At 41.5% G+C, this 21524-nt stretch overlaps 1 protein-coding gene across 2 annotated transcripts; it reads left to right on the top strand.

Annotated features, from left to right (window-relative positions):
- Positions 1-15531: 15531 nt before the first annotated feature.
- On the top strand, positions 15532-21265 carry SNRPE (small nuclear ribonucleoprotein polypeptide E). 2 transcript variants are annotated; one of them, XM_037153175.2, is made up of 5 exons: positions 15532-15655; positions 16139-16165; positions 17079-17141; positions 18253-18331; positions 20700-21148. In XM_037153175.2, the coding sequence occupies exons 1-5, from the start codon at positions 15602-15604 to the stop codon at positions 20753-20755; spliced, it is 279 nt and encodes a 92-aa protein (XP_037009070.1). In that variant the 5' UTR covers positions 15532-15601; the 3' UTR covers positions 20756-21148. The 2 variants fall into 2 exon arrangements, with proteins under 2 accessions (XP_037009070.1, XP_037009071.1); XM_037153176.2 differs by lacking the exon at positions 16139-16165 and having other exon boundaries at positions 15532-15637; positions 20700-21265.
- Positions 21266-21524: the final 259 nt, after the last annotated feature.

Raw genomic sequence — 21524 nt, 5'->3', positions numbered from 1 at the left:
ACTGGTATAGGAGAGTCTTGACGTGAGTTAAGTGGTGGTACATCACTTCAGCCTAGGATCTGCCACAATGGAGGCTTCATTCAGAATGTTGTTGGCCTTTTGTGTAAGTGCTTCAATTTTATAGGTATTATTTGGTTTAGAAACCTTATACAAGAACTTATTGCCAGACTAATTCACAAGTATGCTCAGTTTTAGCCACATATGCTTTAGGTAAGAGTGAAGGTTAAATGCGAGGATTCTTTTCTGGCACTGATACTTAGCCATTATCGTAACTCAAGGCCATTAAATTTTTTAAAGGAGAGAGGGTTTTGTGTGATCATAGATAGCTTCAACAATTTAGAATTTTCAAGCATGAAGGCATATAAAATTTTTAATTCAGGAAAATCCAGATTTTTTCAGTAGCATGGCCCATATTTTGTTAGGGCCACATATAAATTTGTTAGACACCAAAGAACAGATTTTTTCCCCAAATAGTAGTCCCAATAAGTTGAATCAACTTTTCACAAAAAGCAAAACAGATTGTGTGTTCATTTTTGAGTGATGGTTTTCAATTTTAAAAGTAAGAAAGGGGCTCAAAGACTACAGAATTTGGCCATAGCCCAAAATTTCAAAGTAGTTAGCAGTCCATATATTTGTCTCACAATAAATTATTTCTAAAATTGTGATCTTAACCTCAGATTCCAGTGGGTCTTTTCTCATATGGTCAAAACAGTTTATTTTTGTCTTGACCAATCTTTGAAATCAGGTAAGACCAATGTTTAATAATTATAGTTGCGGAAATAAAGCTTATTCTATGTTGGTCTAAGTTTTACGATCCTTTTTTAAAATTGTGCCTTCAGTTTGCTGGAATATTTCTGAAAGTCTTAAAAATATTTGCTTTGAATTTTACCAGTTTAGCAACAGGAACTGTGGTTGCCAGTTGCTGTTTAATAAGTAACAGTTTAAAAGTAACATGTGTGGTGAGTACTTAGTATGTTCCTCATATTTTACATAATCATTTTGATGCTGAATCTTACACTGCATTGAAGATCACTGCTTTTTATTATCACTGTAGTGTCAGAGTGTTCAGATGGAATGAAATACCAGCATATTCTTACGTTCAGTTGGGTTTGTTGAACCTTTCCAGAGCTCTTCATTCATCTTTGGAACTTGCTTGATAAATCTATACAAGTTGCCACAGCCAACACATCAGACTGCATTAGTAATTTATTCAAACTCCACTCTTTGAATTTGGAAATTGTCAGTTAAGGACAATTATGAGCACAGGGGAATACTTGATCATTTTCTTAGCATTGTAAAATAAAAGGGTCAAAAAGTGAGCAATGACGTTAAGGAGAGCTGACAGGAGTTTATATTTTTTAAAAAGTCAAGATTTACTGAGTGGGCCTATTTAAAGTATTTAGATTTGGTTGAGTTTAACTGCTGTGGTGTCACTGAGTCTTAGCCTATGGTGATGGGCAAAAACCTGCATTAAAATGGGTTTTTTGGTCTGCAGACTGATACGTTCTCAAGGAGTAAAGCAAAACGAGTTAAGAGTGAGGGTAAACAGCCAGGATTCAGACTGAAGAAGGCAGAAGTGACAATGCTGAAGTAAAAGACTCCTGTTTGTTGAATAAGTAAATGAGAGAAATTGGGAATTAGGTGAAGAAAACTGGAAAGAAGCAGAGGAAGAGAAGGAGAAGCAAAATGGAAGAAACCATTACCTAATAGATATGTATGATTAGTGAGGTCATATATTTGGTTAGCACAAGGAGAATGGTAAAGTTGAGAAAAACTACTATGAGGAAATGTGAAAGAATCCCTGCATAACTGCCACAAAGTAGTTTGCACCGCTATTCCTTGGAGAGTCTCAGAACATCAACACTACTGGCCACTGCAGGGCGGGGTGGCGGGGCAGGGGGTAGATGAGCATAGGGCAAACCTTTGCTCCCAAAATACTTCGGAAATACTTCTAAAACAAAATTAACAAGCCCTGGCTGGTGTAGCTCAGTGGATTGAGCGCATGCCTGCGAACCAGAGGATCGCGGTTCGATTCCCAGTCAGGGCACGTACCTAGGTTGCAGGCCAGTTCCCTGCAGGCTATTTCCCAGCAGGGGAAGCACTAGAGGCAACCACACAATGATGTTTCTCTCCCTCTCTCCTTCTGCTCTAAAGATAAATAAAATCTAAAAAATAAAAAAAGTTTAAAAAAAAACCCTAACGAGTGCAGTAGGTGCAAGTATTAAGTGGATGATGCTATAGATTAGAAGGATGAGTGAGAGATTGAACTGGAGTTTTGCATGGCTTTGTAAAGAAGATTCGAGCTACAAACAAGGCCAAACTGAGCAGTTAGAATTTGTTTGTTCTTAGTGACCTCTGGCCGTCCCATTGGTACTCTCAGAGTCTGCCTTGTGTCATTCTCATTTTGCTGTCAGGTATTGGCTAAGGCATGAATTGGTTTTTAAAAATGTTTTTATTGATTATGCCATTACAGTTATCCCCCCCTTCATTCCCCTCCACCCTGCACACCCACTCCCCCCATTTCTCCCCTTTAGTGCATGTCCATGTGTCACAAGTTCTTAAGATTCTATATTTCCCATACTATTCTTGTCCTCCCCCCTATTTTCTACCTGTCATCCATGCTACTTATTCTCTGTACCTTCTCCCCCCTTCTCCTCTTACTCCCCTATTGCTAACCCTCCATGTGATCTCCATTTCTGTGGTTCCACTCCTGATCTAGCTGTCCTCTTAGTTTGCTTTTGTTTTAGGTGTGGTTGTTACTAACTGTGAGTTTGCTGTCCTTTCACTGTTCATATTTTTTTATCTTTTTTCTAGATAAGTCCTTTTAACATTTCATATAATAAGGGCTTGGTGATGATGAACTCCTTGAACTTGACCTTATCTGAGAAGCACTTTATCTGTCCTTCCATCCTAAATGAAAGCTTTGCTGTATAGGTCAATCTTGGGTGTATGTCCTTGCATTTCATGACTTGGAATACTTCCTTCCAGCCTCTTCTTGCCTATAAGGTCTCTTTTGAGAAATCAGCTGACAGTCAGATGGGAACTCCTTTGTAGGTAACTGTTCCCTTATCTCTTGCTGCTTCTAGGATTGTCTCCTTCATTTTAATCTTGGCTAATGTAATGATGATGTGCCTTGGTGTGTTCCTTCTTGGGTCCAACTTCTTTGGGACTCTGAGCTTCCTGGATTTCTTGGAAGTCAATTTTGTTTGCCACATTGGGGAAGTTCTTCTTTATTATTTGTTCAAATAAGTTTTCCACTTGTTGCTGTTCCTCTTCCCCTTCTGGTACTCCTATTGTTACAGAAAACAACTCAGCCACTTTCAGGTGTACAGAGTGGAACTTTATTTACGCGAATGGACCCAGAGGAGGCAGTCTCCAAATTCTGGGCCCCGAGCTTGGGCAGGGGCTTGTTTATGTAGTGTGGCATGCAGAAGCAATTTTACTAAGCCTATGTGGCAGAAGCAGGCTTACAGAAGCAAGAAAGCAGGGCTGCTGATAGGGTCATACAATGTTCTTTTGTTCTTCTGTTACTTAGTTGCTCACCCTTCCTTATCTTAGTGGCTCAGCAAAGGGACCGTGTCCTTCTGACTTGTCTGAGCTTGTCTAGGCAGGTTTCCTGCTACATCTTCCCCCTTTCGATGCTTGACAGTACCGTTAACTGGTCTAGCATCACTACAAAGCTGGGCTATATATCTTCAGGTATCTTCTGATAATGATACCACTGGAGGGACAGGATCTTGGCAGTTGTTCTGCGAGTTACTTTAGCTTCTAGATTCTGGACTATGTCTAGTCCATAGTATACAGGGGCCAAAGCTTAAACCTAAGAAAAGTATGATTAGTGGCCCAAGGAAGGGTAGTATCTACTGAGCCAGGCCTAGGGATTTAGTCCCTAATACCTCTAATTCTAACTTTCTGTTTCTTTGATGAGGCAGTTTATATTCTCTCTGATTTCTTTAACTTTCTTTGTTACGATCCCTGACTGATTTACATAGTAGCAACATTTCTCTCCTAGGAACGTACAGGTCCCCCCTTTCCCTGGATTCAGAGCATTAATAAGGTTTCTTTCCTCATCATTTTTCTCCTCCTATGATTTACTATTAGGGGTTCTGAGACGTAGGTGTACAAGGCATGCTACACCTATCCAAGACTCTTGTGGCCCACAATACTTCACTCGGACTGAGGGGAATACATTAGGATTTCCCTCCTTTTAGACTTCTGAGCCCTTTCTGTCCAAGCTATCAAGACAGAAAAGGGCAGATCAGTTCTAAAGTGAAGCCCAAAGACCACCCCAACCCTTTATCAACCTAACTACTTAGTTTAATCAAACCGTTGAATCTCAGGGGGGTGATGATGAAGATGGGCTCCTTAAGTGAGGCCTATATTGTAACTAATCATCGATAGGCATAGGCATGTCATAGGCATATGCCCTATGAAAACAGAAGAACACATAGGTTAATTTACACAATAATCCCCAAACCAGTCTCTGCGCCTGTGAGACTCTTTTGGGAAGACATTCCATTGCAAGGTCCTTCCTGCAATGACATTTAACAGTGGAAATTTGACAGGTCCTTTGCACCTGTAAATTGTACATCTTCGGTGACATCACAAACCTGGTTTCAACTCTTATATGAAAATAAACTTTCAAGACAGCTGTGCCATTCTGATGTCCAATACTGAGCATAGTGATTTTCCTTGAACTACAGTTTTTCTCCTTAAGATCACCCTTACTGTTATTACAGGGACTACTTTGGGTCTCGCTTTTGATTTTGACTGTTCATTTGCATAAACACACCAAGAGCAGCCTGGATCACTTATGATCCTTAAGTCCGCTTTGCTGGAACTCACACAGGGAACCCTTACATTGACTTCTCAGTCTGCTGCTTGGGGCACAGAAGCAGAGCCACACATCTGCCATCTGGCTTCGCTTGTACCAGTTGTTTCACTCAAATCCTTGAGCCTCCATTATGCCTACAGGTTCCTTTTTAGCCATCTTTCAGGAAAGCAACCTTCGTTCCTTCCATGGAAAGACTGGCTTGAACCACACAACTAACCAGGCTTTTCTTGTGGACTTTCACTAGCTTCACAGGTCAATCCCACTTCCTCTGAGCTTTCTGGTAATGACCAAAACCCATACATGCCTCCTTCAGGCATGACATTCCAGTCAAAGTCCTGGTTAACCAAACCACTATTAATGACTGGTCTTATTGGTTTTATGCGAAGAAACGTTACGTCATATTCATTTCTTCAGAATGCCAAATTCTGGAGGGATCGGGTAGGGAGAAAAACACAAAGCTTGAAGGAAAATCTTTCTCCTAATACTCATCAAGATGCATCTCCATGCCTTATACTTTCTATTACTAACATCACATAATTTCTTTCCAAAACTTTCACATTTCTACTTATTTTTATAGCTTCCCACAGACTTTTTGCAATATTCACAAACCTTCTATAGCCTTTTTACCTATCCAGATTTATTCATAATTCACTATTAATCTCTGTTCCTTTCCCACACTGGGAAGGACTGCACTTAAACTTAGTATCTGGTAGCTAAAAGTCTCTAACACTATAGGCATCTTCTACTGAAAGTCCCTAGATTTGCAAGGACATTTTACACCTTTCTGAAGCTTAGACCTTGCAAATACCCTACAAATCAGATGGTCACTCTTGGACCTCAGTTCATGACCTTCAAAACCAGAGTCATTCCTATCAGAACCAGTTACACAGAGAACCTGACTGCTGCAGTGTCCACACAGCAGCAGCATACAGCTCATAATCTGAAAAGAAGCCTTAGCCAGTTCTAAGATGACAGTGCCCATGCATGCAGGGTTGTCCAAGATGGCGATGCCCATGAATGCTCTGTCCTCTCTGGTGGAGCACTCACGTGGCTCATCCATTTTACCCAAAATGGCAGTGCCCAGACTCTGGTTCTGCCCACCTGCGTTGGCAGGCTCTGGCTCCAGTCTCCAGGGCTAAGGAGGCCCCGGACGCCCCAGAGGCCCCCAAGGCCCCTTCCGCCTGTGGGCATGGGAGCACCTCAGAGCCTCCCTCCACCCAGTGGGGGTGCTGCACTGAGGCTGCAGTCACCAATGCAAGTGGAGAGCAGGCTCCTCCCACCTGTGAAGGTGGGGGCCCTGTGGCTCTGTTTTTGGGAGCCAAAGAGGCCCCTGCCAATCCCTGGTGCAGCAGGTGAGCAGAGCCCACTCACAGAGGCTGCGAATCCGTGGTGGAGAGTTCTCCCATTTGCAGGGTGGGAGAAGCGGTAGTGGGCCTCACCTCCCCAGAAGGCAACGTCACCCCAGGAGGTCTGGGGTCCCCCTTTATCTATTCTGAGGATGGGAGGAGGTCTCCCAAAGACTAACTCATACGGGGTATAGCCTGAAGGGTTAGGGGCATTCCTAACCCTAAGTAGTGCCAGCGGCAGCAAATCAGTCCAAGGTAGTCCAGTCTCCTGGTGGAACTTAGTTTCCCTGAGAGTTCGGTTCATGTGCTCTACTTTTCCCCAGCTCTGGAGTCAGTATGCAGTGTGCAATTTCCATGTGATATGGAGGAGCCTTGTTACCTCCTGTATTATGTTTGAGACAAAAGCCAGACCGTTGTTACTCCCAATAGTCAGGAGCAATCCGTACCTTAGGATAATTTCCCTCATCAGGGCCTGGGTGACTTCCTGGCTTTTCTCAGTTCTGATGGGGAAGGCCTCTACCCATCCAGAAAAGGTGCAGACAAAGACTAAGAGGGTCAGACCCCCGGCTGGGTCTGCCTTCAGTAAGTCCACTTGCAGGTCCTCAAACGGCTGCCTCCCTGATTGCTGTATTCCTGGCTTTATCCTTGGGTGCCCTGCTGCATTGTTCTGGGCACACCTAACACACTGCATCGCCACAGAGGCGCAGAGTGCAGCCAGGTTAGGGAGGTAAAGGTACCTTTTTAACAGGTTTTCTAGGGACATCTTGCCATTATGAGTGAGGCTGTGGCACTGCGTCACTAGGTTGCTGGCTTGCCCCTGGGGGACATATATTTTCCCGTCTGGCAACTTCCAATTCTCCTCAGCAGTTTCCTGTCCTCCAGCTTGTAGTGCCCACCCTGTTTCGATTTGTGCCCCTTCTTTAAGGACACCCAGTACCCTGTCTTGGTTAGCAGTTCGAACAGCTGGCAAGGGCCCTCCCAGCACCGGTCTCAGGTTGGTGTGGCTGAAAGGAGGTCATCTACACACCGCAGTAACACTGGGTCAGTCTCCTTCTTGGTGAATGATTTTAGATCTCTGGCCAGGGCCTCTCTGAGGGGAAGTGGGAGAGTTTTTGAAGCCTTGTGGCAGTCTGGTCTGGGTCTAAGCCAGCTAGGCTGAGGACCGTAGGCACCCGTAACCCTGATCTTTGTCACCTGCCAGTGGGCTTTTTCTTTTTCCTTGTTTACTTTCCTACAGAGTATGAAGTTTCAACCTTTCTTGGAATCCTCAATTTCCTTTTCAGAGCAGATACAGAGCAAAATCTGAAACATAGAGTTCTGAAACAATACACAGGAAGAGGCATTCTCTTGCACCAATGCATTCACTGGTGCCTCGCAGAGACATGCTCCTTTAGGCCCGGTCTCATGGCAGAGACATGCTGCTTTGTCTCAGGCTGAAGCATTCGTCAGCCCCATTGACCCTTCCTGGGTCCCAGGTGGCAAAGGCATTCTCCCCAACCAGCTATCAGCAACCTTTCCTAGGTCTTGCAATACAGATTTCTGATCAGAAACAGAACCACATGTGAGAAATTTGCTCTTTTCCCATGAAACCAGAAAACAAGTAGTTGAGGTTTCCTTTACTTCAGGTTTAAAACTTTCACATCCTTTAATACATATTTCTACTCATCTACATTTATCTATCATTCTTTTTACTCTTGGTTCCTGGCCCCAGAATCAATCAGAGTTTTGCAGCATTCAGTCTAACGCAGTGGAAGTTCCTCTGCCCATGGTGATCCAGAACAGCGCAGAAAAACAAAGGGATGGGGTTTTCAGTTTCGCCCACCTGGCCTCTCCTCTCTCGAGGTACTTGGGTCTGTCTTAGCTAAGGCTGCCCATGTAGAATCCGGGTTAAACTCCCAGCTGTTATGCCATATGACAGACCGAGGAACCGCAGGTTGGGGCCCACTCTTGCTTTGTAGGTTTTTCACCCGTGGAGCCACAAACACAGTCACTCACACAAACACACCAATAAACATCCGAGAGTTTATACAGTCCCACTTGAGTAGGAATGCCCAGGTGGGGATACGTTCCCCTTCCAGATGGCCAATTGGCCTCCAGAGGACTTATGGCTAATTGCCTGCCTGAGAGGTAATCAGTCTCTCTTTCTACCACAAGGGGTGGGCCTGGTGTTGGGCTCTGGTCCCTGGGGCACTTGCCAATTGGCGCCTTCTCAGGTCTGGACCCCACCTGCCCAGGTTGAAGAGCGATCCAGAGGATGACTTCCACAGACCCCGGGGTGTCTGAGACCCGAAATCACCGAGGTGCATGCTTCCCTTCGGCCACTGGGCTCCCTCTCAGTCACTCCCCTGCCACCTTCACTGGAAGCAAAAAAGACCTGATCGCATGAGTTGTGTTCCTGGTCAGGGAACCAAAATATTACAGGAAACAACTCAGCCACTTTCAGGTGTACAGAGTGGAACTTTATTTATGCGAATGGACCCAGAGGAGGCAGTCTCCAAATTCTGGGCCCCAAGCTTGGGCAGGGGCTTGTTTATGTAGTGTGGCATGCAGAAGCAATTTTACTAAGCCTATGTGGCAGAAGCAGGTTTACAGAAGCAAGAAAGCAGGGCTGCTGATAGGGTCATACAATGTTCTTTTGTTCTTCTGTTACTTAGTTGCTCACCCTTCCTTATCTTAGTGGCTCAGCAAAGGGACCGTGTCCTTCTGACTTGTCTGGGTTTGTCTAGGCAGGTTTCCTGCTATACTATAATTTGGATATTGGAACGTTTAAAGATGTCCTGGAGGTTCCTAAGCCTCTCCTCATTTTTTTTTTTGAATTCTTATTTCTTCATTGTTTTCTGATTGGACATTTTTTTTCTTCCTTCTGGTCCACTCAGTTGATTTTATTCCCATTTTCCTTTCCATCACTATTGGTTTCCTGCGCATTTTGTTTCATTTCACTTAGTGTAGACTTCATTTGTTCCTCTAATTTGTGACTAAAATCAACCAGTTCTGTGACCATCCTGATCGCCAGTGTTTTGAACAGTGCATCGGATAGGTTGGCTATCTCTTGGTGGCTTAGAAGTATTGGCTCTGGGGCTTTGAGCTGTTCTTCTTCTTGAGCCATAATGTTTTGGTCTGTTTGCGCTTGTTATGTATGAGGTGCGGAGCCTTAGATATTCACTAGGGCGGGGCAACCCAGGTCGCTGGGTTGTGATGCTGGATATGGGGGCAGGGTCAGAGAGGGGCAATGGCGTTTTTTTCTGCTCTCTCTCTGATTTCGGTGCCCTCTGCTGCTTCCCACAAGCAAATTGGGCCCTTCTGGTGCTAGTGCCCAGATATGTGGTCTTGTGTACCTTCTAGAACCCTGTGGGTCTCTCCAACGAACTCTCTGTGAGCCTGGGAGCCTCTCCCAGCACCTCAACCCCCAAAAGTTTTCCAGTTGGTGCTTTTAGACTTTAATTCCCAGCGCTGGGGCCCTGGGTTGCACGGTCTAGCTCACTGCTTGCTCCTTTGCCTGGTTTATCTGTGCGGGAATGTGTGACCGAGGTCAGCCAGCTGCCCTCACTGGGTCTGCCTGTTGCCACCCCGTGCCTGGGGTCTGCCAACCACCGCTTGTATGCCTGGGTCGGTGCGGCCACTTTTTCCTGCACGACCCCTCTCTGCCGGCCGCTGACTCCACCCCTCTTACCGGTCTGGCTGAATGGTTCGTTGTTGTCAGACTTTGGTACAGTTTAATTTTCTCTCTATTTTGTTTGCATTCTGGTTTTTAAATATTTGTTGTTCATAAACTTGGTTGTGGGAGGAGGTACAGTGTTTCCACCTATGCCTCCATCTTGGCCAGATAAATTGATTTTTTAAAGTATTTTAAATACAAATCTGAGTCACTGATTCATACAATCCTCTAGTGACATCCTTTGCCTCCAAAATTAAGTTCAAGTCCTTTAGCATAGCATGTAAGGCCCTGTCCTGCCAGCTCTTCCACCACTCACCTCTCCCACCACTGACTCTTCATGTTCGACCCTCCAGCAAAATGACAGGCTGTTGACTTCTCTTACACGTTTAATCTCTGTCTAGCCCTTTGCCTTTTTTAATGTGGTCTACCTTCTACCTAAAAGTCTCTTTTTTCTTTTGGCCAACTCGTACACATGACCTCCAAGCTACTTCTCCTAACAGCCTGCTATCCCTCCCTGCAAATAAGGTGTGCTGCCTGTCCACTAAGCACATAATACTCTGTTTTACAGTTGTTTACCTGTACATCTTCCTCAGCAGAGTATAAACTCCAGACAGATATTCTTACCTATATATTCTCAGCACCTAGCACAGACCTGGCACATAGAAGGTGTATTAGTTTTCTAGTGCTGCCATAATAAAATAACAGACTAGGTGGCTTTAAAAAAAAAACATTTATTTTCTCAGTTCTAGAGGCTAGAAGTCCAAGATTAAGGTGTTGGCAAGTTTGGTTTCTTCTGAGGGTTCTCTCTTTGGCTTGCAGATGGCCACCTTCTTAGTATATCCTCACATGGTTTTTCCTCTGCATGCACATAGATATTTTAATGTCATAAAGACACAAGTCCCTTTGGATAGGGCCCACCCAAAGGCCCACCTTGGATAGGGTCTATCTCCAAATACAGTTACATTCTCTGTTACTGGTGGTTAGAGCTTCAATGTAAGAGTTTCAGGGGACACACTTTACCCATAACAGGAGGCATTCAATAAATATTTGCTGAATGAATGAAAAAAGTTCTGGACCCATTTCAAAGGCTGTTGATCTTTGTTAGACTGCTTCTGTTTCTTCTCAACCCCATTCTTTGACATATTTCCAATTAATCACAGCCATTCAGCAAGTTACAGGGTTTCTGGTAGCGATGGAAGCAACTCCAAACTGATGGGAAGAATTGTTCTTCAATATTTGGGAGGACTGGAGTTGACTTCTCAGGGTCTGTCTCTGGATCAGTGATTCTCAAGCTTATTTTGCAGAGACATTGGGAGTGATGTGAAAATCTCAAGATTTACAAAAACATTATGATTAGTTGTAATAAAAAAAAGAAAAAAATACTTCTTAGTAGTTCCCACTATTTAATGAATTGACTGAATTAGTGATATATTATTCATTCAGAAGTTTAGAGATTCAAAATATGTAAAAAGGTACAAGGCGAAAATCTTCCCTCCTACTTCTGCCCCAGCTACACAGTTTTCCAAAAGCAGTTATCAGTTTCTCAGGTATTTTCCCAGAGGCATTTCAAGCATATACAGTATATCTTTATTTAACATTGTCAATAAGTTTTGTGACTTTAAATAAAATATTATACAGTGAAACCAATTTTGCTACAGGCTAATTGATGTAAACAATAGTTAAGTTCCAATGGCATCTCATCAACTTTATAATGAAATGACATTGAGTGCAATGATGTTACTTGAGGACCTGCTATACAAGCAAATATATTTCCATCCATCATGTATAAAACATGATGTTCTGCACCTTAATTTTTATTATGAATGTTTATCATGAATATTTTATTATAAAAAGTTTTAAATTATAAATCACAAATTTATTACAAATCCTGTATTACCTGTACCCATACCAACTATTCTGGTCCCCAGAGCTGAGACTAGGGTGAGGTAACAAGGTGTGTGGACACAATTTTAAGGAGGCGCTCACTCTCGGGCTTGCACTGCACATGTGTGACTCCTTAAATTTTGCTTTCTAAGTTTGCTCCAACTGAGGTCCAGTCTTGTTGGCTCCAGTGGATTATTTTCAAGTAGAACTCAGATGTATCATAGGTTGCTCTTTGTCTTACTGTATATTGGATATAGTTTCATATCAGAACCGAGCTGTTTCCATTTTGATATAATTTCATAGTGTTACACTATATGAATATCCAATGGTTTAGTCTCTTATTGATGGTCATTTAGGTTGTTTCCTGTCTTGGTATTTTAAACAATGATACAATGATCGATTACATTATACCTTACATGTAAGTTTATCTGTAGAATTAAATACCTACATGTGAAGTTTAATAGCTGGCATCATGATCGCTTTTTGACCTTTGCTTATGATGTAATGAGAGAAAATGCTTCCTCGGTGTAGTGTTGTTTGCATTTGTCTTATAATGAGTGAAGCTGGGTAACTTTCCATTTGTTTGAAGACCATTTCCTATAAACTGTTTACCTCTATCACCAACTCTTTTTTTGGGCCTTTGTGTCAGATGAAAAATGAATACAAATTTTTTTACACACCTCTGTCAAAAGGTGGGCTTTATTTTTCTGGCCCTGATTCTGGCCTAGGGTGTGAATACTATATCAGATCCAAGCCCTTAAGGGTAACTTCAGCCTTAGTTTATTAGAGCCCTGGGCCCCCTCTTATGAAAAAGCACATTACTCTGCCAGAGAGACTGTGTAGTCAGGCCCCGAGGCTACACAGACACGGAGATAGATCCAGCTGAAGCCAACCTTCCAAACACACATGCCAAGGGCTTAGACAAGTCTTCTGGAGGAGAAAAATCGCCTAGCTGGACCCTGCCAAAATTCTTGACTTATAGCAAAATGGTGGTTGTTCTAAAATACTAAGTTTTGGAATAGTTCTTACACAGCAGAAGAGAAACAGAACAACATTCTTTTTTCTTTCTTTCTTTCTTTTTTTTGTTTTTTTGCATTTTGGAGTTCTTTATTGTTAGTAAAATTAGACATTTGTTTGATGTAGTGCAAATAGATTTTTTCCTAGATCTTTTGACTTTGTTTATTAAGGTTTTTTTGTCACACAAAACTTGATAGTATTTATATAATAGAATTGACATATTTTCTTCTAAAAACCAGCTAGAACATACAATTGAGGAAAAGATAATTTTTAAAATATGAAATATCTATGATTACAGTAGATAAACTAAGAAGAAGAAACTAAACACTAAAGAAAAAATCTCAAAGAATCAAGGAAAATTTGAACAAATGTACCTTATTTACTTAGATTAAAAAACATTTTAAGTTGTTCTAGAATTTAATGCAATCACAATAAAAATACCAAAAGGGTTATTTTTGAGAAGCTAACTCTGAAGTTTGTAGAAAAAATAACCAAGAATAGCTAGGAAAAGTCAATCTACATTTAGTCCTACCAAATAACAAAACTTTATAAAACTACAGAATTTTTAACTGTGGTACTGGCCCATAAATAGAACTAATGATCAATTGAACAGAATACACACTATATACATATGCACATACACTTGGTATATTTATAAATGCAGTATTTTAAGTTGAATGTGAGACAATAGGTTTGGGGGTTTTTTTGTAATGATGAAAACTGGGCAGCTATCCACAAATTATGAAGTTGTATCAGTTCTAGGATACACTTGAATAAATTCTAGATTAAATCTCATTCAAAGATTTAAATGTAAAAGAGCAAAATAATTTTTTAAAAAAGCAAATTACTTCTGATGAGTTGCATAATCAGTCAAAGGATTGGTTATAGGGATCCATGCCCAAAATTTTAGGAATCATGATTTCAGAAACAGGAAAATGCAAAACAAGTAGCTAAGCATCTCTTCATGTGAGGATGGAAACCGGCGTGTTCTACCCACGCTGTCTTTGAATTCAGCAACTCTAACTGGAGTTTCCTCTATGCACAACATGACCCTCTATTGGATTTGAGACAGGAAGATGTCTTAATTATCCCATGCATTTTCTAGCTTTCTACAGTTTAAAAATCACCTTCATATTCTTTTATCTCAACACCTTTATGAGGTCAGTGTTAAATTATCCTACCTAAACAGAAGACTTCAGTTAAGCAAATTATGTTTCCACCACTTGTCCCCTTAGACTAGTTCTTTCATTTTCCTCAACTATAAAATGGGTATTCCAGTTAAATGAAACCTCTGCTAGGCCACAAGCCCCAACAAATTCCAGCTCCTCCTCTCTGAGCTGGGTTACTGAGGAAAGGATACATTACAACACTGAGACCTTAATGTGTACACACATGCTACATCACTGAAACCTCAGCCGCATGAGGAAGGAACATTTTTTATCCCTTATTTCGGTAACAACTAAGCTGAGACGTGGCAGAGCTAAGGAATTTATCATTGGTCATACACTACAGGTGAGCTGGGTTTGAAATCAGCAGTCGGATTTTAAGGATTTCACGCTAAATAGCTGTGTTCGGTCGCCACCTTACAATGACAATGTAGCAATGGCCAACAGATGCACTCAGCTCAGCATCACTAATAGATAAATGAAAATTAAAACCATCTCTAAATTAACAAGTGCTGGTGAGGATGTGGAGAAAGGGGAACCCTTTTGCTCTGTTGGTGGGAATGCAGACTGGTGCAGCCACTGTGGAAAGCAGCATAGAGATACCTAAAAAAAAAAAAAATGGATCTGCCCTTTGATCCCACGATTCCACTTCTGGAATTATATTCTAAGGAACCCAAAACAATAATTCAAAAGAACACAAGCACCCCTATGGTCATTGCAGTATTATTTACAATCACCAAGATATGGAAGCAGCCCAAGTGTCCATCAAGAGATGAGTGGATAAAACAACTGTGGGCCATTTACACAATGGAATACTACTTGCCATAAAAAAAAAAAAGGAAATTTTACCCTTTGTGACTATGGATGACCTGGAGAACATTGTGCTAAGCGAAATAAGCCAGTCAGAGGAAGCTAAGTGAAATAAGCCAGTTAGATTCCATACATGAGTGGAATCTAACTAAGTGAAAGAAACCACATGTGATCTCACTCATATGTGGAATCTGATGAACACACTGAACTAACAAGGAAAACAGACACACACTCATAGATGGAGAGCAGATGACAGTGATGGAGAGGAGTTAAAGAATGGAGGGATTGAGCAAAAAGGAAAAAGGACCCATAGACCCCAACAGTGTGATGATTGCTATGGGAGGGACGTATAAGGGGACTAAATGGTGATGAAAAAATACAATAAAGATAAAATAAAAAACCAAACTGTATCAAAACCATAGCCGGCTGGCTTTCAAATTCGGGGATCTGTGGCTGAGAGCGCCAGGTATGAGTCCTGGATGGATTTGGGCTTCTTACCGCCCTACCCTCTTCTCCACAACGCTGCCATAAAGCCTAAATTCCAGGGAAATAGGCTTTAGAAAGAGCACTATACCATCGCATTTTACGAAGAGAGAGAAGTAAGCAACAGAACGATTTGGCTCTCTAAGCTCAGAAAATGGAGACACAAACACGCCGGCGTCTCCGCCGCCTCCCTCCAGGTGGCGCTGTAGGACTAACCTCGTTTCAAAGTGCTGGTGCCTCTATTTGGCCTCCCCCGGAGGCTATAGAGCACCGAGGCTAGAGAGGCACTTCCCAGAAACGGCCCAGACCGCTCAAGCACCGTCTGCTTCCGTTTCCGGTGCTTTATTCCAGAAGTGGCTTTTTGAGGCAGCGCGAGAGTTAGTGTGGTCTTTCGTCAGCTTCCACCATGGCGTACCGTGGCCAGGGCCAAAAAGTGCAGAAGGTGATGGTGCAGCCCATCGTATCCTACGTAGGATGTCGGGACCGGGAGGTTCGGGTCAGAAAACGGGTGGGGCGGAGGCGACCTAAAGAGTAGAGAGCCAGCAAGCTCGGAGGAGCGAGGTGCTCCTTCACCCACTTCCTGTGAGTCCCTGGGGCGCCCGTGCCCGAGAGGAAGCAGGACGGTGGGAGGCGGATTGGGCCAGATCCCTACCGGGGTACGCGGGAAGGGCGGTGGGGAGCGGGGAGGGGCCCTCTTGATTAGGTAGAGCGTGCAAACGGGAGGTGTCGGTCTTGGGGAGGAGGATGATGGCGCCACGGAAAACTCCAAGAAAGGAAGAGAGTGAGAGGGGATTCCTTAGAATATTTAGGGAACTCCTAATGAGTGCCTCATTGGACACTTAAGTGGCGTATGCCCTAAAGCAAATTCGACGAGGGCAGTGACCAGTTTCAGGGAGCAGAGTGTATGCTGTGTGTGTATTTTTTTCTTTAACCGTTGGTGCAGAACCTTATCTTCAGATACTTGCAAAATGTACGTAAGTTGTCGTTTCGTCTTCATGTCTCATCACTGTTCTAGTTAAAAAGAGATGAAATTGAGGAGCTCGGAGGGGTATTCTAGGGGCAAGGGTGCAGGGAAAGCTCTAATATAATAAAATGGTGTGAAGTCATGCTAACTACAAGCATGTAAAGAATTGTGTCATTTTGCAAGGTCAAAATTAATCTTTTCAAAAAGTAATTATTGGGTGTGTTGGGCATGTGTGTGGAGGGACAGACCAAAAAATTAACTAAAGGACACAGACAACTGTGGTGATTGTGGAGGGGGGAGTGGAGGTGGAAGAAGGTGGTGGGGAGATAGTAGGTTCAAAGGATTTAGGGACAGTTTACTTTGCTTTGAGGGAATTTTTAGCAACAGTCTGAGTTGGCAGGGTAGCGTTAAATGTATCTGAAAGAAAATGTAAGTAAATTTTAGTGATAGCACAATTGCAAAGCTTTAATTTCAGGCCATTGTAATTTTTAATCACCAGAATCCAGGATTTTTCCCCTGGCTGTTAGGTGAGAGACATTGAAAACTGAGAAACTAGAGTAAGCTGTTTGGCAGCTGGATTTTGCTATAGTGGATAAAAAAGTAGAAATTACTGCTGTGTGCAACACTGACATCAGTCTTCACTCTAAATGTGTTGAAACTAAAAGCAGTAAGAAATAGTCCCAAGATCAGAAGGAAAGGAAGTTATCTGACTTGGGACAGTCTGGTCCTAATTTTGTGTTTATTGAATGAGAATCTTTCTTGGCAAATAATTAGCCTTGGTTATGATGAGTCAAGTGGCTAAAACTGTTGGCTTTTTTTAAACGTTTTTTAGGGGCCATATTTTTCTATTATTTGACCAAAGTGATTGTATTTTGTGTACTTATTTTTTTTAACATTTCTATTTTTATGATTATTTCAGAGATCTCGGATTCAGGTGTGGCTTTATGAGCAAGTGAATATGCGGATAGAGGGCTGTATCATTGTGAGTACCCAGGATATCCAGGATATTTTATCTCAGAGCAGGTTGTTATAGGAAAAGGTCTCACCAAAAAATGAAAAGGAAAAATGGGCAGCCAGACATAGTGGGTGTTTAATAATAATTGACTCCCTCGTTTTAATAACATATCTCCCCCTTACCTCCCAGCTCAGATGTATTTTAGTGTAAAGGGTGATGTAGTTGGAAAGATTTGAAGAAAATTATGAGGTGATTTATAATTTGCCTTAAAAGGGTACAGATATGGTGGGAGCTGATCAGAGGCTTTGTGGAAGTAGTGAAGGTGTGATTAGAGTTGGGACTTAAAGGATAAGATTTACATAAGTCACTTAGCTTCTATACAGCTTCTAGTAATTGGAATAGTAGGGGAAAAAGAAAAGAAATGGCCTGCCAGAGCATTGTACAAAAAATCAAAGACCCAACCCAAAGAAAGTTTTTCAGGGCCCACTGTCCTTGCCTCATTGTCCTATTTCATAGGGATTGGTTAATTCATTAAATTGAGGGAAAATTAATCTTTTTAAATGATCTAAACATTAGTATTTGAAGATAGAGGCAGGTGAGGATTAATAGAGCATTAACTTTGGGTTAGGTGATACCTGAGAGCTGGGTGGGGTTTGTTAAAATAAGACTTCCAGGATGGCAGAATGCCCTCGATGTTTTAAAGAAAGATGAGATGTCACCGAAACTATGTCCTTTAGACATCATAGATTTCCTTAATAATCTCATCTTCTCAGTTTACTAGGTAGAAAATAAGAGTAGTGTCGTTAGTGGTGGTAGTTTCTTGTGGGGAACATGGGAAAAGTGGTGGCAGAAGTTAATTTGTATACGTACACATGTACTCTACTGGGTAGGTTATAAAAAACAGGGAGAGTGGCTCTTTGGCATAGCTAATGAAATCTGAAGTCCAAAAGGTTCCAGAAATAATGGAGTGTGTTGTGGTTTTCTTTGTTTAAAAAGAAGCTTAGAGTGGGAGGTGGTGTTTCATCTGAACAGAGTGTGAGGGATGAATTTTTAAAATTAATTGGCATGTCTGTATATATTTAGAATGGTTTGGATGTAATCTTACTTGAAGATGACAGTCAGTGGCTTGTTTTTCTAGGGTTTTGATGAGTACATGAACCTTGTATTAGATGATGCAGAAGAGATTCATTCTAAAACAAAGTCAAGAAAACAACTAGGTAAGAGTATGGATAGTCTACGGAATTTTAGAAATTTTTATTTACTTGCAAAATTGAATTGTAACTTAGTTCATGTTTAAATTCAGCTTGCACTTGAGAAATTATTATTGGGGGGTGTATGCTCTTGAAAATCCTTTTTCACTTATTCCTTACCCCACTCCATTTCACCTTCCTTCTCTCCACTTAGATAATCAATGTCACCAAAGACTAATGGTGTTAAATCTAATGGTCAGTACTAGTCCTCTTTTTACTGACCTCTCAACAGCATTTGGCACTGTTTGGCCACTCCCTCCTTAAAACACTTTGTTCCCTTGGCTCTGTGATACTATACTCAGGTTTTTACTTTTCATTTTTGGTTACTCCTTTCCAGACTTTTATATTCATTGAGATCCAACCATTAAATGTTTAAATTGCTCAAAGCTTGGTCATAGGCCCTCCTGTCCCTTGGTGTTTTCCAAGGCACTCAATACTACATCTTTTGCTACCATCTGTATACAGTCATATGCCTCATGACGACATTTTGGTTAACGACGGACTGCATGTACCATGGTGGTATACCATACAGCCTAGATGTGTAGTAGGCTGTACTGTCTAGGTTTGTATAAGTGCACTCTGTGTTCTCACAACTACGAAATCACCTACTGACTGCATTGACTCCCAAATATACAGCTAGCCCTAGACCTCCCTGAGCCTATTAAACATTTCCACTTGAATGCGTCAAAGGCTCCTGAATGGTAACATATCAGAAAACAGACTTAATTCTCACCCCTCACCCTTTTAGGGCTGATTTAGTGTTCCCTGCCTTACTGAATAGCACCAATTTCTACTCAGTTTATTTATTGATTTTTCTGCCACTACCTCACCCCCTCCATTTTGCTCTGTGGGCTGTACTTATCTTTGAGAAGCACCAGTCTGACCTTGTCATTGCTTTGTTTGACATCCTTCCTTCACTAGCTTCTGGATGAGAAAATTTTTAATGTATTCATCAAGGTTCTTCATGATCGGGGCTTGTCTCCATCTCTTCTCTGCTTCATTTTCTGAGCTTCATCCACATTTGTGGTTTTTTTTTTTCAGTTCTTTGACTTTGCACATTTACTCTGCTGTGAATCTTTGAATGTCCTGTTCCCTGTGTCCTTAGGACTCAGATGAAATGTCACCTCCTCTCAGGGTTTTGTTTTGTTTTACTTGGGGTGGGGGTGGTGGGCGAGGAGCAGGGCTCTCTGAGTTTGTAGTAAAATGTGCATTAGTGGTATTATTTTATTAATTGCTCTCCTGCTGGACCACATGCTCCATAAGTGCACGAGTCCCATCTTTTTTGCTCCCCAATGTGCTCAGTGCCTAACTCAGTGCGTGGGATGTAGTAGAAACTCGAAATATTTGGTCAGTGAACACAATTTTTTATGCCAGTTAATAGAGTCTTTAGGATTCATGGCTTCATCAAGAAAAGAAATTATTTTTGTTAAAATCCCATTAACTTAGGTTTATTTAGGCATTTTGTTTATAATTGTTTTAATGCCCAGGACTTTGTCAGTGGCAGGCTTCAGGTGTCTCTTTTATCCAGACCCTGAGGATTTTCTTGAGCCTATGCTAGATACGTGGAGAGTAGATTTCGAAAATTGTTTGGCTCGTTTCTTCCTGCTTAGGCTATTTTTGTGAAAGCCTAGATTTTTTAAATTTAAACATGTCATGCCAGGAAGTGCAAGCCAGCCTTACTGACATAGAATTTATAAATAATTTGCAAAGTGTTGAATCCCCATAGTAGTATCTTGTGAATGTAGGAAAGATAAATGTTACCTGGTGTAGAAGCCTGGGAAAGTTTAATCACTTCTGGGGTTGATTCACAGTTCTCAAACTGTTCTACTGAACACCAGTGTTCCTGAACATACATGCAGGTATTTCTTGGGGAAAAAAGTATTCTCTGCTCAAATAAGTTCATGAAATGTTGGGTGAAACCTAAACAGGTGTATTTATTGAAAGATGAAATCTTTAATGTAACTAAGAGCTCCAAGGATGGGGTGCTAGTATGCTTCATTTTCTAAACTTGACATAAAACACATTTTCCATCTTCTACAAACTCAGAGTTTTAGGAAATGTTGGGGTAGACCTATTTAGTTAACTTAGTCTATAGAAACTGTACTTTTTATAAAATAACATTTCTCTACCTTCATTAAGTTACTGGGTTTTTTTATTAGGTTATTATTTAAAAAGTATATTTGCTCTAATATTCAGCCTTTCAGTACTGGGTATTTGAAAATGCTTACATACAAGAAAATATTTTCAAAATTGCTTAAGAACCATTCAAAATTCTGAGGCTAAAACATTGTCTGAGTAGTTATTAAGAACTTTTCTTTTTAATTCTGTGTTTCAGGTCGGATCATGCTGAAAGGAGATAATATTACTCTCCTCCAAAGTGTCTCCAACTAGAAATGACTAATGAAATGAAAAATTGAGGAGCAATACAGTTTGTGTTTTTTAGGTGTTCTTTGTTGCGGGTAGTCCTTGAACATTTATTCATATTGTTGTGAGTACCCTTTTGTTATTGCCAGACCACAATAAATGCTATGTGATTGTTTTTATTAAAAAATTTACATTGTTCTTTCTATCCAGTGGTAGAGGCCCTATACACAGTGACACCATTAGCTGTTGGTATTTTAGTTTTCTGAAGAGTGGCTGTTAGTGAGCATTTGCTTTTCACAGAGCCTGCTCTATGGATTAAGGTAAAGAGTAGGAATTCTAATGGACAAATAAGCTTCTGATATTGGGTGGGAGAGAACAAGAAGGTTCACAGAAATAAAGGCTGTTACACTAATAATGTGTCTTCATCATCAATTCTAATTCTGGATGCTGGAACACTAGAGTTTTAACCACAGTAGGTTGGGGACATAACATCTATAGTATTTCATAGATGGGGAGTTACTGTGTGTTTGTTAATTTTTTTTCTAAGATTTTATTTAATTATATTTAGAGAGAATGGAAGAGAAGGACAAAGGGAAGGAGAGAAACATCAATGTGTGGTTGCCTCTTGTGCATCCCCTACTAGGAACTGGCCTGCAACCCAGGCATGTGCCCTGACTGGGAATCGAGCCAGCAGCCTTTTGGTTTGTGGGCCCGCACTCAGTCCATTCAGATACACCAGCCTTGGGGTGTTTGTTAATTTTTTTTATTACTAAAATTAGACTATGAAATATTTGGG

Source organism: Artibeus jamaicensis, unplaced genomic scaffold (assembly GCF_021234435.1).
Source record: "Artibeus jamaicensis isolate MK-2021 breed Jamaican fruit bat unplaced genomic scaffold, CSHL_Jam_final contig_475, whole genome shotgun sequence".
Taxonomy (NCBI): domain Eukaryota; kingdom Metazoa; phylum Chordata; class Mammalia; order Chiroptera; family Phyllostomidae; genus Artibeus; species Artibeus jamaicensis.
The sequence above is the reverse complement of the archived record's forward strand: the minus strand, read 5'-3'. Positions and strand labels throughout refer to the sequence as shown.